Genomic DNA, 16,594 nt, shown 5'->3' with positions numbered 1-16,594 from the left:
TTGTTGAGTTCTCATACTGTTCTACTCACGATTGTGCGGCGCGCTGTGCTGATGCGGCGGAACTGGCGTATCACTGCTGTATCCCCTGAGTGCAGAGATACTGCTGTATGTGGAGGTAACAGGACAACAGCGGTAAGGTATAAAGGAGAAATGAGTTGGAATACGCAAGCGCTAAAACTATCCCTCTGTGAACTGGGGGGATGAAATGGAAGCTAAACGAAAAAAGGAGCTCAACAGCCAGTGCGCGTTTGCCCCAGCTAAAAATACCGTATATAGGTATTATGTGGGGATGGAGGCACTTTTTTCTCTCTTCTTTTTCTTCTCTTTTTTTTTTCTTTTTACCAAGACTGGCTGGAGAACAATTCTAATTGTGGGGAAAACTTCGAATCATTGGAGAATCATTTCATGGCCACCATTTATCAATTTACAGTTCAATATTGGAGGTGGGGTACGGGGGAATTGGTTTGTATTGTTATTGCAAAACGAATTCTATTATTCTTGGGATTGGAGGAGAACTAGGAGGAGATTAATCGAATTTTTTGGAGATGGATTAGGGGAGGACGGGGGGTCGTTATTATTGTTAGAACGTATGGTCATCTCGATATATGACCTAGTTTTGTCGGTGAGAAATGAACGGATGAGAGTTTATACGGAAATCTATTTTTTCGGCAATTTTTACCATCGATATTTGTTACATATTTTGTTGTAATATTTTTTTCATTTATTGAAAGGCCATTACGATCGGTGATTCCTCCTCGAATCCATCTCCGAGGACTCATTCCCAGTGGAAATTTCCTTTTACTGTAGGCAAATAATTATAAATATTAATTTTTCAAGAGCTCTCAAATAATCGAGAAGTGGATTTTCAGTGTTTGAATATTCAGACGCCTGATGATTTTATATGGAAATGTACGTTGAAACAATATTACACATTGTTGAGACTATAAAATCGATTAACTTGAATAATATGGGAGCACATTGCGACAATGCTTCATTGGATTATCGTGCGCTCGAAGGTCCAGTGTTGCGTTGACCCACTGAATAATCCTAGACCAACGAATATATTCGCTAATCTGAAAAAAAAAATAATAATAAACCGATAGCATCAGTATTGAAAGCCCCAACGTAGCACTGTATTTTTGATTGATGATGAATTCCAATATAGCGTCGGATTCTTTTGAAATCCCGAGTCTCGCTCCTCTAGCCATTCATGTTCAGTCCTTGTATCAGTTATAAGCGGAATATAAGGTATAAATAGAAGAGATGATGGCTCAACAAAAGAATCGGCTGTACCTTACCCGGGAATATTATCAGCGTATCGTAAAAGATTAAAAAAATATCGAAACATAAAAGCTCACCGTACCGCATAGATTAACAACCTCATATCCATGATTACGTAAAGTTTCATCGTAACTCAATATATTGTTTTTAATCTATTTATTTTTCTCTTTATTGTGTTCCTACGCGAATCCAAGTTCTATGGGTTATTAATACTCTTTCAGGGATGCAGATAGCTTTCGATGTGATGGTGATTGTAACAAGAGAACGAGAGATTATTCATATCTGTGGTGTACGTTGAATAACGCATGCGTGAGAATACCACCTGTAGCCTAGCTTCCAATCAATACATCATGATACATTGTGCTATTAGGTGGAAACCAGTAAAGCTTCAAGCCACATCAAAATAACGTGTTACTGCCCAAATGTTTGTTAACCCTTCAAGCTCACGAGCATTTGAGGCTTTCCTGAATGAAATGGAGTGCTGCTTTATGAGGTCTTCCCCAACAAATTCAACCTATCTTCTCTTTCACATACCCTCTTGTTCTGACTCTTGTTCATTCATTAAACACTATTTTACAGAATTTGGAAAAGCTCTATTTAGGGAGAGTGAACGGAAATTCGATGGAAAGGTCAATTATTCAGCGATCGATTTTGTGGGATGCGTCGTTCGATATTTAGGTATTCGAATAGATTAATTCACTTACCATCTAGGTCAAATTAATATTCAACCGATTGATGCTTGCCTGAGAATGTATCAATAATCAGAGAATGCTCAGCCTTCCCAACCATCTGGAAATTGCCTCGGGGTGTTAATACATTTTTTTGGCGAGTTTAATTATTTCGCTGTGTGAATACCGCACATCGGCTGATGATTTTTCATTTGTACCTGATAATCACTCCGCCAAACAAATAAAGCTTATAAATAATGATAATATGAGAAAAATTTAATCCGTCGGGCTAAAATATTTCGTTACCGCTGAAAACAATTATTCATATTTAGAAGTTATTCGATTTTCTGCCAGCGCAGAATGCCCGGAGGGCTGTAAAAATGAAAGTCAAATGAGGATTCGCAAGATTTATTGAAAAATCTTCCGCCGGGCATGCAATCACAATTGAATTACACAGGATATCTATCGGTACAACGATTCACCCATTTTGATTCATATTCATGTGATCTTCCCATTTTATTATAATACTCCATATTTATGGTAAACAAATATGAACAACGTGTATACATGTGATTAATAGAATATACAATGATTTAAGTACATAATAATTAGTACAGCCGAAATTTCAAGCCCATGATCACTGGGACTCTTTGGATCCGCTTGTTATTATCATATTGTCTCTGAAGATACGTTGTGTTATTCATCTACACTAGTCATATAATACATCATGTAGATAACTGAAATTCTCTATTACACATACAGTTTGATTTCAAATATTACCCTAGTATTATCGTATATATTGGTATTTCATTATAAAATTCATAAAATTCCTCTCTTACGCAGCGGCTTCACTCGTTGTGCATTTCTCAAACATGGCGTCAAGAACTTGAGTGAATTTGAGATGTCTCTCTTCAGGTGCAACAGCCGCACCACGGCTGCCCCATAAAAATTTAATATGAAATTCCGTTCGAAATGCGTCTAACAAAAGCTCATCACTTCTCGAGCCCTCCAGAGCGATCTCGGCATTTCTGCGAAATAATGGTAAGCTTTCAGTCAATTTTCTAGCTGCTTCTAAATGCGCCCACACAATCGATAGACCACAGTCTGGGGCTGAATTCTCCCATGATGATAGAATTGCAGCAACAAGTCCTGACGCTGCTACTGTCCCTGAAAACAAAAAACAAAAACAAATAATTATAAATAACAATAATCAGTAATGGGATTGCACAGATTATTCAATCAATATTCAGACATTTAACCGACTTACCTAATACGTCGTCAAGACCCCGTTCACCTAGTAGTGCAACCGGGAGTAAATGTGGAAGTGTTGTGTTTGGAGCCTGAGGATTAGTGCACTCATTCATAGCCCTCAGTGTTGGTCTGAGTTTAGCTTCAAAATTGAATGCCTCATCCGTGTGCTTCTGGCGTAGAAGATGCCAGGTATTGGCAAGTCTTTGGATTTGAGGTAGACAGAGACCCAGCATAACACCACAGAAACCGTAAAGATTTCCAAGAGCAGTTTTAGTATCAATAGCCACTTTTATCCATTTGCTTATTGTTGCTGCTCTCTCAATAGCTGTTGTTCCAGCGAGAATGGTTACAGCAACGAGCAACTTGATGCACTCAGATCTCTCGATGAGATCCAATCGGGCTTGTCGACCGTGTGGTAGAGTTGCCAGTTCTAATCCACTCAGGCCAAATCTATTTCCCATTCCTGGTTGAAGAATGAGCTCGAGATCGAGACGCGTCAGGTGTGAAGCTAGGATTCTGGGTGCTGAATCGTGGAGCATACCGGATACACCTCGCAGGGCCGTTGGGTCAAGGGGTCGATGATCGTTAGCGGGTAAGAGTAGAGTGGAGAAACCTTCCATATCTAGGAGAGTGAGAATTTCAAAAGATGGGGCTGCCACCACCAGCTGCTCTTCGGCTGATAATTCGTAATCGCTACCATGACCGTTTTGACCGTCATTCGATAATCCATAGTGACTGCGAATAATCACTCCTTTTATTGGAATAGGTGGATTATTACCCCCAGAATTGTTTGCCTCGAATTCACTGTCACCGGAGCCATTTCCACTGTCACTCCCAGATGCTGGATATCCCTGTCAATGTGTCATTACCAATGTTATTGGATTTGAGATTATATGCACAAACATATTACTCTCACCTGATGATGATGCGCATGATAATGAGGATGATGATGATGTGGATGATGTGGATGATGATGCAGATGAGAATGTACTTGTTGATTTGGTATGTATGGTACGCGAGGAGGTTTCGGCGGTGCCACTGATGACTGATGATTAAGACTATTCTGTATTTGCTGCTGAAGAGCGGGATCTGAAATTACCCTGGTAATTTTCTGCCGACCCAATGAGAAAGATCCGGATGAGAGCTGATTTTGGATTGGTGGAGCGCGGGGTAGTGTGCTTGATTGAACCAGATGATTCGGTTGCGATCGAAATTGATGCTGATCATTCTCAGGATGGAATGGCTGTTGAGGTGTCAGAGATTGACTTCGCTGTTGTTTACGGGGTAGACGAGGTGGGGAAAATGTTGATAGAGAAGTAGCAGATGGACTTGAGCAGCTTTGATTCACCGATGCTAAACAGGTGATTGGAATTGATCTAGGCTTTGGGCTGATGATGCGGGCTCCACTGGCTTGACTGATTGGTCGGCCACTTCCTACGTAGAAGGTTATCAAGTCGGCGACTGTGTCGAATGCATCATCTTCAAACTGGTATTGGGCCCGTTCGTAGACCGTGTCCGGCTGCAGCACAACCTGTTGTCCGTCCAGTTCATTTAGAAGTATTAATGAGTTCTTTCAAATTGATAAATTGATTAATTACCTTGTTGATGACAAAGTGCAGGGGCTGACCCTTCCATCGCACTGTCAGAACGTAATTGCCCGGTTGGGAGGCACAGTCCCGAACCAAAAAGTCACCGTCATTTGGTACCTCGGCCTCAGCACCCTTTCTTCCATTTCTCAATGTACTTCCATGATACCATGCATGCGATCGCAAATCCCGTGGATCCAACAGTCGGAGCTCACGTTCAAGTAGTTTACGGGTTGCTTCCTCGGATGGCTCCTGCAATGCAATTGTTCATTCAACAATATTCCAAATTCATCTATTCCAAAATATACTAGCATAAGATACTGAAGAGTTATTGATCACAATAAAATTGAACCCACGAGGATTGAAGGTGCAAACAACACTTGAGAGGAGGGTGTAACCGGCGAATCACCACCATTTCTCCCACCCCCTCCAATTCCAAAATCTCGGTATCAGATATTCATGAAATAACAATACGAGATCGTTGTACTCACCATTGATGCATTGACCCTGCAATTCTCGTCTTGATTCACTGTCTGCAGATCCATTCGTCGAGGTGCACATTCAGCGTAATCGGCATCGCCCTTATCTCCAAGGTCTTCGTCCCTCCATTCTACCGGATTGATATTTCTGCAAATCCCCAACAACCACTCAATAAATCATCACAAAGTTGATTATATATTTTTTAAAATAGCCCACGTGTTTTTTATTAAAAAAATCACTAGTTACGCCGAAACGTCATGACATCATCGGAAATACCACTGGTAAATATAGGCCTCGGTTGTGGCATTCGACGAGTGCTCATACCCTACTGAACCTATGCCTCGGTCCTATCGGCACATTCCCGTAACCAGGAGAAGGGGAACCCTGAGATTTTTAACTCTCCTCCAGTGGTCACTAAAAATAGGACTGCTCTTCCGTCACTGACGGATCAGTCATCAGGCATATGGCATAATTATTTATTCCTTCAAATAATCAGTAACCAGAAATGCAGTCATACGGAAGTGAATATTATAGTTTCACCCCCTAGTGAATCCCTTCGTCTCTATTGACAACGACGCATGCGTATTTCTGTAATTCCCGGTGGAGATTTGTAATCTACAACACTTACGTCGATGACAACTCGAAATTATCCATGGGGCAATATAATTTTTTTAATTGTTCATCCGATTTTCATGTGGAGGATTGAATAATAGCGCGTAGTAACAATGCAACGTCGACGAATCTTTGGTTTGGAATTATTGATCATGAAATGGGACTCTTTCCGCCGATTCGTGGGGAGAATTCATGCGCTTGCGTGCAATGTATCTTTTGGGGAAGAATTGGGGTGGCTTGGAGGGGTTGAAAGTTGAATCCGACGATTTCGGGCTGATGAGAGGCACTCGCCAGTGATATTTCGAGGGAGTAATGAATCTTTCATGGATTTATTTCAAGCACAAAAAAAAATTACCAAAATTATCTTTTTACAAAACTGAGTCTCTCCCTTAATTAATTATTGTAATCATATATATTGACTCCCTAAATAATAAAAAAAAAATTATTAAAATTATTATTATTATTATTATTATAAATATTAAAAATAGCCAAAATAGCGACAATAAAATAATTTTTCTTCCTTTTTCTTCCTTTCCATTTTACTTCAAACAACTGCTGCCTTCGCACATTTCATCCCCAGACGATATTAAAAGTTTAAAACAAAAATAAGAAATAAAATCTTGATGTTAAATCGTAACTGCCGCTGAGAAAGATTTTTATATCTAGTTTTGAATTTAATATTTTGACGTTACGGCATCTCATGTAACAACAATACGTTGTGCTGTGATACCACAAGTTGGCGAAGCGAAATTTCTGGACGAGCGTCGAGAAATATTACATAATATGACACACAATTCAGAGACAATGGGTGATTTAAGCTCTTGCTTATTATTACCGCGCGTGACGAAATTCAAACACAATTATTGAAAATGCACCACTCAGAGTCAAGTTAAAATCCCTTCTCCAATACTGATAAACTCAACGTTTACACAAGATAACTCGTCACACAATATCCTCTCTGGTTCCTTCCACATGGTATTTTAAAATTCTTTGGTGTACCATCAAAAAGATAAAAATTCCATTCACCAGAGCCGTTGACATTCAGACGACGGCATTCTCGCATTTAAAATAGCAAGTCACATGTTATTTTAACGAATGAATTGCACACGATCTATCTCCATTCAATTTACCGAATCCTTCAAACTAATTGAGTTTCGACGTACGTATCGGCATCATTCTATTGAACAGTTAATCCTGTTGAAATACTATTTGAAATAAAAATTTGAACTCACTAACTTCGCTCTGAAGGCTCTCCGAATTTTGCTCGCTATCTTTCCCATTTTGCTGTTACATTCGTAATTAAAAAAAAAACGAGAACACTTGCGCGATTTTTTCCGTCATATGCCAACTTTTTTCTTGTTACGCTGCAGATTTTAATGCACCAGCACTCCGACTATAACATTATCGCAATGCAACGCTAACTGGAAACAAGTAGTCGGGAGTGTGCAAACAGAAGGTCTCAACTAAACGGATCATTTGGAATGTGCGAGTCCAAGTGAGAGATCGGTTTTACTGGTGAGTGAGAGGGAGATTGGAGAAATACTGTAGTGATAAGTCGAGGGAAGGGAGAATAAGCTGAAAAAAGAGAGAACGTTTAGTGTTAAGTGGTATGTAAAAGAGAATACACTGAGAAAAAAATATCGTAGTGGGGAAAATATCATTTTATTTATTTTTTTTTCTTTTAATATTTTCCTTTTCAAACTAGAATTTTCATGGTCTCCATAGTTGAACTACAATTTAATTCTCAATAAATTAAAAATGCAGAAAACCTATTTTCCACAATAACTATTATAATAGAGAATTACCAGACAATTCGAGAAGTTAAATTATTCCTCAATGCAGAATTGTTAAACATTTCGAATTTTTTAAATTGAAATTCCAAGTGTAATCTCCCAATAATGCATTAAAATGCATTAATCATGCAATCATCAATCAATTATTTGTCAGTATTGAAAAATACCGAACGTTTGAATTAAAAAATCATTGGTTTTACTTAATTCTCATCTCAGTGCATTCAATCCTCTGTACACATCCGCTTGGATGATGTCATTGGAGCCAGCATCGCTGAATTCGATCACATTAGTTTCATATAAAACGCGTCATCACAATCGCACATACGAGGAAATTATTTATTAGTAGGAGATGATTTTACTTTCGTAGAAGCAAGAGTTGGAATCTATCAGGAGTTCTACCCTTCGACTAAGAATAATAATAAAACGATAAATAACATTAATTTATATTTTTTGTATTTTTCCTTCTAGGTAGGGACTTGATTCGTGCAATTTTCAGCACATACAGGATTTATTTTTATTGACATAAAATACACATTCAATTGTTTGACATTTTAAAGATTGTTGATGAGGCCGGTTCATCTCAATGGGCCATTCCATCAAATCCTTATTTAAAATATTGGATGAATTCGATCAAATTGCCCGCATATTCACTCTTCATTAACGTGACTCGCCACTCAGTTCTATAGTACACAATATTTTTACAATTATTACAGAATCACAAATGGAACTTGATCTGTTTCAAATATAGGATATTTCTTTTGCATGGAAAAATTACGATATCCTTATCTAAATCAGTCTAACATTTTTTTCATGTTTCATTCGTGTCGTAACTGTCATCAATAGTGGTATCGAGACAAATGAAATAAATTAATCACCTTGATATCACTATTTATGAATTATCACATTTTTATTTCGCACTCGTCTTTTCAAACTACTCAGGAATCTATTGACTATTGAGATAGAAATTTGAGTCAAATGTTTATTATCTAGTCTAGATGATATTCAATTAAATTAAGTACACCCACTTGTCGTAATTTATATCGTCTTGCGATAAGTAATACATTCAACTTTATAATAGACATTTATAATTTGGAACCCAACGATTAACATCTTTAACGTCATCGAATTATGTCAAAGATTTTTTAAAAAAATTATAAGATATTCTGTTACAATAATAAATTATCTATATAAATTTGTCATTTTGAGGACTTTCATTCATTTAGTATAAAGTTTCATATAAAAAAATCGGCGGTGAAGAGAATTGTTTCAGTCGGTAAATGATTTGTCTCACTATCTGAGTATTTTTGTGCTGTGGTATATTTGTGGACAGAGGCAACATTGATTAGTCTCTAACGTATCAGGTATAAAAATCACTCCGTATGTTTTGATTTTAATAATTTAAATTGCCCCTTTTTCCTCAATATCCAAGAGACACCCGAAAATATCCAAAAATTCACTGCCGAATAATCCGAGTGTATTTTTCACTGAGAGGAAAAATTGTCCATTAAAAAAAATAACTCCTCAAAAATATTATCTCGTTAACAATAAAAATCGTCTGACAAACAATTTCGTTTTCATACAAAAAAAATATATCACGGCGTTAATGAATTAATCATTTCCGAGTCTACGAAACACTTTGGACCCTCAATTTTTCCCTCCTCTGTCGATTTTATGAAATAATTTCAATAACCAATGATGGAATAATTTTTCTAGATATTTTTAGAGATTCTAAGAAAATTAAGTGTGTCACCAACGAAATCTTCGTGGAATAGATTTTTTCCTCTGGATGTACCTCTTCAACCTCGAATTATTGAGCTCAACGAAGATAAAAGCATATTCAGTAGAAATTCCAGGAAAATAAAGAATGTAAATTTATCGACAATTATTCTAGTGTCAAGGTGAAAAAATAGACCCACCTAAAGTGTATTTCCAGTAACTTACAAGAATGTAAAAGGGTTCCTTGTAAAATTTAACAGCGCTATATACTTATTCCGTGTATCGATTAACTATTCAGCAAGTAATCCCCCGCGTCATCGTTTTATCCAGCGAAGTAATCCGCATTTACAGCAGTACACAACCTGATCCATGTATTATTTCGGAGAGGAACATCGGCGTGCTAGCACTCAAACCACCATCAGTCTTTGCCTGCTCATCCTTCTCGAATTCACAATCAAAATAACGACCCTGAGTAACAAAAAGCAACCAATTAAACTTCAAATTGACGTACAAGACAATAAGCCAATTGTTTGAATCAAAAACAATCGAATTTTCCCCACTATTCAGATATTACCAACAATTATTTCAATAAAGCTGTGTTTGTCTAATAGAGGCAGAGAGTAATTTAGAGAGTAATGAGCAATTATGGGAAGCGATGTTGTATTGATTATTATATGAATAACGTAAAACTGATAATTATTCACCTGGCAATCGAGGCATCGGCAATGATCGCTCATTTTGCAAGTGATTCCACATTGCTTAGCGACAGCTTTGTACAATTCCTTACTTGATTTGTGGGATATCTCTGGACCAGGAGTTTGAATACTATTTCGAGCACTCGAACCTTCTTTCTCAACTTTGTAATTGGTTTCTTTGTCGCTTGAGCTGTCCGACTGCTCATCGTCATTTTCTCCTGTCTGTCTCATTCGTGCCTAAATCCCGAAAGATTGAGTGAGATTAGATAGAAATTACCGGAATATTAACGTGAAGATTACGTTTTGAAAAGGATAAAAAAAACTAATCACTCGCCTAGTGATTCGTTCATTTATTCATGTGAGAAGTCGTTTCATTTTTCCACAAACATCAATAAATTTTACGAAACGAAACGAAACGAAACGAAAATTACTCAGTTTCGTAGAAATGATTATTGATGATTATATATGTATATTATTAATTTTGATTTTTGAGAGATTTCACGTGGTATTGGAAATTATAGGGAATTGTTTGCAATTTTCTTTTTAATGAATATTTTTCTGTGGGTTACAAAAAAAATTCAAGGATATCTCACCTCTTCCAGAACATATTCATACGAAGGTGGAAGTGAGCTGCAAAATACAGTTGATGAATCTTCGGGAATCCCTGGTATATTCTCAATTGCCGGTGTTTCAGGTGTGCTTCGCGATGTTGTTTGAATGAGGCATGTGGGCTCTTCACTATCAGTACTATTTCTACTCTCCTTACTCCGTGATTTTGACATTTTTGAGAAGTGGAACTTGAATGGCGCCATATTCTTAAAAATTAAACCCCATTGATAGAAATTCGAAGATCATCGTCACATCACCCATTCGGTTGTTATTCGTCATTTTCAAATTTAATGATTTAATTTTTTCCTTATGTTCCTCGAACCTTCCAGATGCTAACAGAATCGAGATTTTTCCATCTCGCCCTCAATTACCGGTCATTACCAATTTTTTAAATAATTTTCTCATGAGAATTTTTTAACTGGCCACCTTCCCACCCACAGACACCTATCTAATTCTTAAAAAAAACAAATTGTTGTCAGAATAATTCCAGATCCATTCAGAAGCTTACTACCAATTGTATCGGCAGAAATGAAAAAAGAGAAAAAAAACTAACGCATAAAGCAATAGCCAATTGCTCGTTTATTGATCCCACTATAAAAATATTTTCATTTATTGTATTATACAATTTATTTCCGCCAGGAATTCTGTTGAATAATCTATTATATCAATGATATCATCAATTCCACTCAAAGTGATCGACTTAATTAACAGTCTCACAAACAAATAATCAATATTATTAATAAAAAAATATTTATAATAGTTATTTCAGATAAAATCTCATTTTCGGTAATGACATCAGTTTTAAATTTAACGTCAAAATTTGACACCAAGTTAAATTCAACGCGCATGCAGTGAAGGTATAACGCAATTATGAATGAAATATATTATTACTGATATTGAAAATCATGGATCATACGAAAATTTTTGCTTCTGATTTACACATGAAAATCTGGGAGATTATTTTTTCAAAACTAATCCTCGAAATTCATTCTAGAACGGAATTTCCATCAGGCATGAGCATGAATATCCCGTCAAAACACACCACCCCTATCGTGTTATTGATCGACCGCGATAAACTCGGTTGATTGAAATTTCTACGCTCCCCAGAAATTTTTCTGAATCCCCGAAATATTCGATCTCCAACAGGTCCACCGACCTCTCCAATCGTCGGAAAAACATAAAAATCAGTGGACTTACCGCGTTTGAAAATATTCTCTCTGCTGGTACTTCCTCAAATGAGCACTTCAAATCTTGATGTTTCAATATATACGCACAGTATCATAGCATATCAGCCATGTTTCAACCGCGCTGAGCTCCACACAGCGGTAGCTTCTGATAACACATCCAATATCGACTTGCAAGAGCTTTCTTTCAGCTTCACGAGCGGGAAACGTTAATTACGGAAATCGGGACTCATTCACATGCCAGAAAATTCCAGAAGACGCGTCCATTGCCTGAATGGACTGAATATTTCCATAAAAATTTCAAACATTCCCGACTTTCAACACCAAAAACAACCCCATAATCATTCTACGAAGAACTGAGATTCGTTTGTGTAAATAAACACAACAGAGACAAGGAATTCTCCCTCGTTATTTACGATCAAATTATTGTCTCTGTTAACATTCCGTTCATCCTGTTGACTCGCTTTGAAGTAACCTCACGCAATCACTTCTCTGAATTTAAGCTAGACAATTCAACCCACTCCTCATTTTCTGTATATATTAATTATTGTTAACAGAACACCAGTGAAAATCCATGTAATTCTTATCACTAGTTTTTCCTGCGAGTCGTTTTTCACAGAAGCGCGTCCAAAGCATGCACTCCATCCATTGTGCTAGAAATGATAATACCGGATCGCAATACATGACGGAAAAATTGTGATGATTTGTCATTGAAATGAGAAGAAAATGCGCCTCTACACAGAGAACTAGGGAAAACAGAATGAAATACAGGTTGACCTCAAATGAAGGCTACAAAATGCCAAATGAATAATTCACGAATGGTAATCAATTCTCAAAGCAACCCGCTTTTCAACAGTCAATAAATGAAGCTTAGAATGAATCTCAGTACGAACAATAGAACCCCCACGGTCTCAAATACTTTCTAAAACAAAACAGAAGAAAAAAAAAACACATACACACAGAACAAAACAAAAATGGAGCAATGAAAAATGCCTGGGGTGGGTCATGCATCCCCCGGCTTTTCTAGGTCACATTGGAATGTACCGAGTTGCAACGTTTTTTTGTATGCAACTGAGAGCTTATTTAGGTAGATTATGGCAGAGCGAGGCGACCTGCACTTGAATGAACTCTGCTTTATGTCATCCCTCTACTCTCTGAACTGATAGAATTCTAATCCTATTATCTCCACTCTAAAGCAAGACAAGTGTTTCACAGAGAAGTCCATGTATAGAGTGAAAAATTAGGAGGTCGACGAGTTATCGATCATGAAGATGATAAATATGAGTCTCTTCCGCCCCTATCAGCCTATAATTTCCTGCAATCATTAATATCAACAATTATCACCATAACTTTGACATAAGAATTGGAGAATTCCAGATAATCCAAAGTGTATCGATATTTCGGTGATGAATGCTCGAGAGTTAGTCCAAGGATATGACAATCAATTCGTGAGAACGAGAATGTGATGTCTGCCCAAAGATTGGGCTGTTCTCTTTGACTAGGTCAACGGTCTCGATTTGTTTAGGTAATAAACAGCTCAAGTCGATATTTCTATTGACCTCTGACGATGGAACGATTTCATGATTGAGGTGAAGATATTGGCAACACCCTATGGTATCGCCGTCTAAGATGCTGAGAGATTGAAGAACCCGAAGTAAATGGAATGGGTGGTGGGATGATGAGGCCGCGAATAGCGACGCGCGCGCCACTATCAGTAAATCGATGGGAAAGGATGGAGACGGTCTGACTCTTTCTATGTATTCTCACTCTGATACGAATAAACCAATACTGTGACTCTCTTCATTCTGTTCCGCGACACCAAGTTGAGCTCGCCCACCACTCGCAACCCAATTCGACGGTACCTTGCGCTCACGTGTATAAAGCTCAGTCCCAGTTGAACGTTACAACAACTGACAACATCTATAATCCATGTAACATAATTATTATGACTGAATAAAGATAATATTTCATAAATAAAACAGTTCATCGCTGATTATTTCATTGAGAGTTATAAATTTAAAAGTCAGTTATTTCTTAAGGTAAGAGTCCTGTTTTACATCCTCAATGATGTCCTAGTTTCCTATGTGTCCATTAGGATTTTATTTGGCTAATTTTCTTAGTATGACAATAGATTTTATTTACAATTATCAAATATGTGGAGTTGTTACGACCCCTCGGCGATTATTGACGTATGCATAAATATTATTTTCTACTGGTACCATTGCATGGGAGATACTAATAGCTGACACCGACAATAAGGTAGTGTACCTTCTAGATTAATTCATCTGAGTGCAACTACATGGTGGCACATGCGTACTATATGTGCATGCAATTTGTGGTGTATGTATGTATCTAGCAATTACAACGTCCATAATTCCGAAAAAAAAGAAGAGAAATATGAACGAGCATTCCATTTTCCAAAATCAATAACTGCATCATGAATTATCACGTCTCTCTAATTAACCGATGTGCCAACCTCATCAACTTGTTGTAATAGCAGGTCAAGTGGTTATTCAAGTGCTCATTTTGGAAACTACTTCATCATGATTGCAGAATGCCTAACAGGTATACACCGACTTGCGGCTGTAGCGTCTCATTGAAATCATCGAACTCGCGTAATGATTTATCGAGTTCAGCGGTGGACAAGTCTAAATCATTGAATGGCAATGAAGTTGATGTGCGATCGAGAAAAAATGACAAATCCAAAGGGCGATATCAAATCAGTAGAGCAAGAACCGCTGACAGTGGCAGTAGTACATTGATTCCCCAGCAACCAAGACTTCCGAAGAATAATACAGAACACAAGAAGAGGTCCAATTTCTCTAGGAGAAGCAGAAGCGCTGAGCGTTCCGAATCCCATTACGTCTACATCGGTAAAGGAAAATGTCCATGATTGCACTGCACGTGCTGTACTCTCAATCCTTTGAGTACTGAACATCTCAATGATTTCCATTTGATAATTTCCAGATTCCGATGATTACTCAAGCAGAGATGAGGTCCAAGTAGTTGCTTACGCTACATCGCCAATGATTCAGGAAAGCAGTGCAAATATAACTCGAAATTACAGTGCCCTTCCGGAAGTACCATCCCGTAATTGTCAACAAATGTACGCAATACCCTCGATGACATCACCCCCACCTACATATGACGTTGCAGTTGCCAAGTCCTGCCAGGTAAAAGAATCTCCCTTTCCTCAACTTCAATCTTCTCCTGTGGTTATGTAGGTTGTCGCGCACGCGTTGCGTGGATCACTTCATGATCCAACTTCTGAGTTGTTTTATTTCAATTTGGCGGCAAGCATCCCTGCAATGAGACCGAGAGCCGTCGGACCGGATCATTTCAACTGGAATTCCTTTATCGATTCCACGATAATATCTTTCATATTGCCCACAGGCTGGACTTCCTCCTTCTTACGAAGACTATTTGTGCCACAAGTATGCAACACTCTCGCGATCACACACACCACCACCACCTTGGTCAATCTCATCTTGCGATCCAACAGCAAACAGCAATGGACATCACATTTATCAGTCCCAGACTGAGATTGTTCGGGATACGGGGAATGGGTCAAATCCCAACATGATCTTCAAGAAACACGTCAGACAACAGAGATTACGAGCGATCAGTCGCAGGTCAGATAGTCCTTCCAAGTCCTGATGAATCTGTCAAGCTGCAGGCTATGTGCTTGATGATCTCCATTGATTTCAGATCGTCGAGTGAAAGTCGTGCTCATCAACAGAGACTAGCAACGATGTGCGAGGATGGAGCATTCTGCATGGAAACCACTGTCATTCAATCGGCCTTCGAGGATGGCGTTGCATTCTGCAGTTTAATGTAAATAACATCGATAACCAGAGGCATAGAACTCGAGTACATTCAAGAATTTCAGCTGAAAGCATTAGGCATTGAGATAATGTCACACATTGGGAATGCCGGGATTGAATCAGGATAACCCGCATTTTCGCGTATAAGTCTGCCAAATATGTTCGTAAAAGACAAATCCTAATCAAACACTAGTGTATCTGGTTGGTCCAGTGTAAACACCGGCTGGTCCAGTGTCGAAATACGTGTATATTTGAACATAACATTTAGTCTCGTCAATGTTAGCATTCCGATTCCATGTCTAACTGATGAAATATATGATACACGGAGGGAATAATAACCAAAAAATCACCCCACTCGGTGCCGTAAATGAAGCACAAATGTCTTGACTGAATTCTTGTTGATGAAGAAAGTAAAAATTCTCCTGAGATGAATATTGAACATCTATTTATCATTTTCGGGTGGGGAATTTTGTGGAATTTTCACTTCGTGTGTAATATCAACAGATTAGTCATCTATGAAACATTTCGCAGGGTCCAATAACTCAGCTCTGTCAGATTGTTACTAGATTGTAAATCATCTTCAATCGAGAAGTGACTATTTTTAAGGCGGTCAGATAGTCTTAAATGTCATGCCCGTTCGGTACGCAGCGTTTTGCTTCTGTGGAAACAAACCAATCTAGTCGAGATGCAGATGTTATACCAGCACTCAGTTATCCGAATTTAGGAAAACAAATCGATCGGCCTCTATTTGAAATAATAAACATGTGAAGTTAGGATCAGTCATTGTGTGTATCTTGAGCGAGCTACATTATGTATAATCAATGTTCATGTAAAGTTAATGTAGCAGAATAAAAAAATCCACCCGTCCGGTTACGATTCTCTCATGATTATAAAT

The 16,594-nt window shown here is 38.0% G+C and overlaps 3 protein-coding genes across 6 annotated transcripts; 1 reads left to right on the top strand and 2 right to left on the bottom strand.

Annotated features, from left to right (window-relative positions):
• Nucleotides 1-2,446: 2,446 nt before the first annotated feature.
• On the bottom strand, nt 2,447-7,372 carry LOC105266372 (breast cancer anti-estrogen resistance protein 3). Of its 4 annotated transcripts, none has more exons than XM_011304486.1 (6): nt 7,115-7,372; nt 5,278-5,413; nt 4,799-5,038; nt 4,117-4,731; nt 3,217-4,051; nt 2,447-3,116 (listed from the first exon to the last, which is right to left on the bottom strand). In XM_011304486.1, the coding sequence occupies exons 1-6, from the start codon at nt 7,156-7,158 to the stop codon at nt 2,785-2,787; spliced, it is 2,202 nt and encodes a 733-aa protein (XP_011302788.1). In that variant the 5' UTR covers nt 7,159-7,372; the 3' UTR covers nt 2,447-2,784. The 4 variants fall into 4 exon arrangements, with proteins under 4 accessions (XP_011302788.1, XP_011302792.1, XP_011302789.1 ...); XM_011304490.1 differs by having other exon boundaries at nt 4,300-4,731; nt 7,115-7,370; XM_011304487.1 differs by lacking the exon at nt 7,115-7,372 and adding an exon at nt 5,895-6,256.
• Nucleotides 7,373-8,098: 726 nt separating this feature from the next.
• On the bottom strand, nt 8,099-11,994 carry LOC105266374 (uncharacterized). Its single transcript, XM_011304491.1, has 4 exons — nt 11,889-11,994; nt 10,676-10,897; nt 10,092-10,319; nt 8,099-9,855 (listed from the first exon to the last, which is right to left on the bottom strand). The coding sequence occupies exons 2-4, from the start codon at nt 10,892-10,894 to the stop codon at nt 9,733-9,735; spliced, it is 570 nt and encodes a 189-aa protein (XP_011302793.1). The 5' UTR covers nt 10,895-10,897; nt 11,889-11,994; the 3' UTR covers nt 8,099-9,732.
• A 1,888-nt stretch (nt 11,995-13,882) lies between these two features.
• LOC105266375 (uncharacterized) lies at nt 13,883-16,572 on the top strand. Its single transcript, XM_011304492.1, has 5 exons — nt 13,883-13,914; nt 14,429-14,748; nt 14,843-15,048; nt 15,269-15,507; nt 15,584-16,572. Exons 2-5 carry the CDS (start codon nt 14,430-14,432, stop codon nt 15,711-15,713), a joined length of 894 nt encoding a protein of 297 aa, XP_011302794.1. The 5' UTR covers nt 13,883-13,914; nt 14,429; the 3' UTR covers nt 15,714-16,572.
• The last annotated feature ends 22 nt before the right edge of the window (nt 16,573-16,594 follow it).

This window comes from Fopius arisanus, unplaced genomic scaffold (assembly GCF_000806365.1).
Source record: "Fopius arisanus strain USDA-PBARC FA_bdor unplaced genomic scaffold, ASM80636v1 scaffold00038, whole genome shotgun sequence".
Classification (NCBI taxonomy): Eukaryota; Metazoa; Arthropoda; class Insecta; order Hymenoptera; family Braconidae; genus Fopius; species Fopius arisanus.
This window is presented reverse-complemented; position numbering and strand designations above follow the sequence as displayed.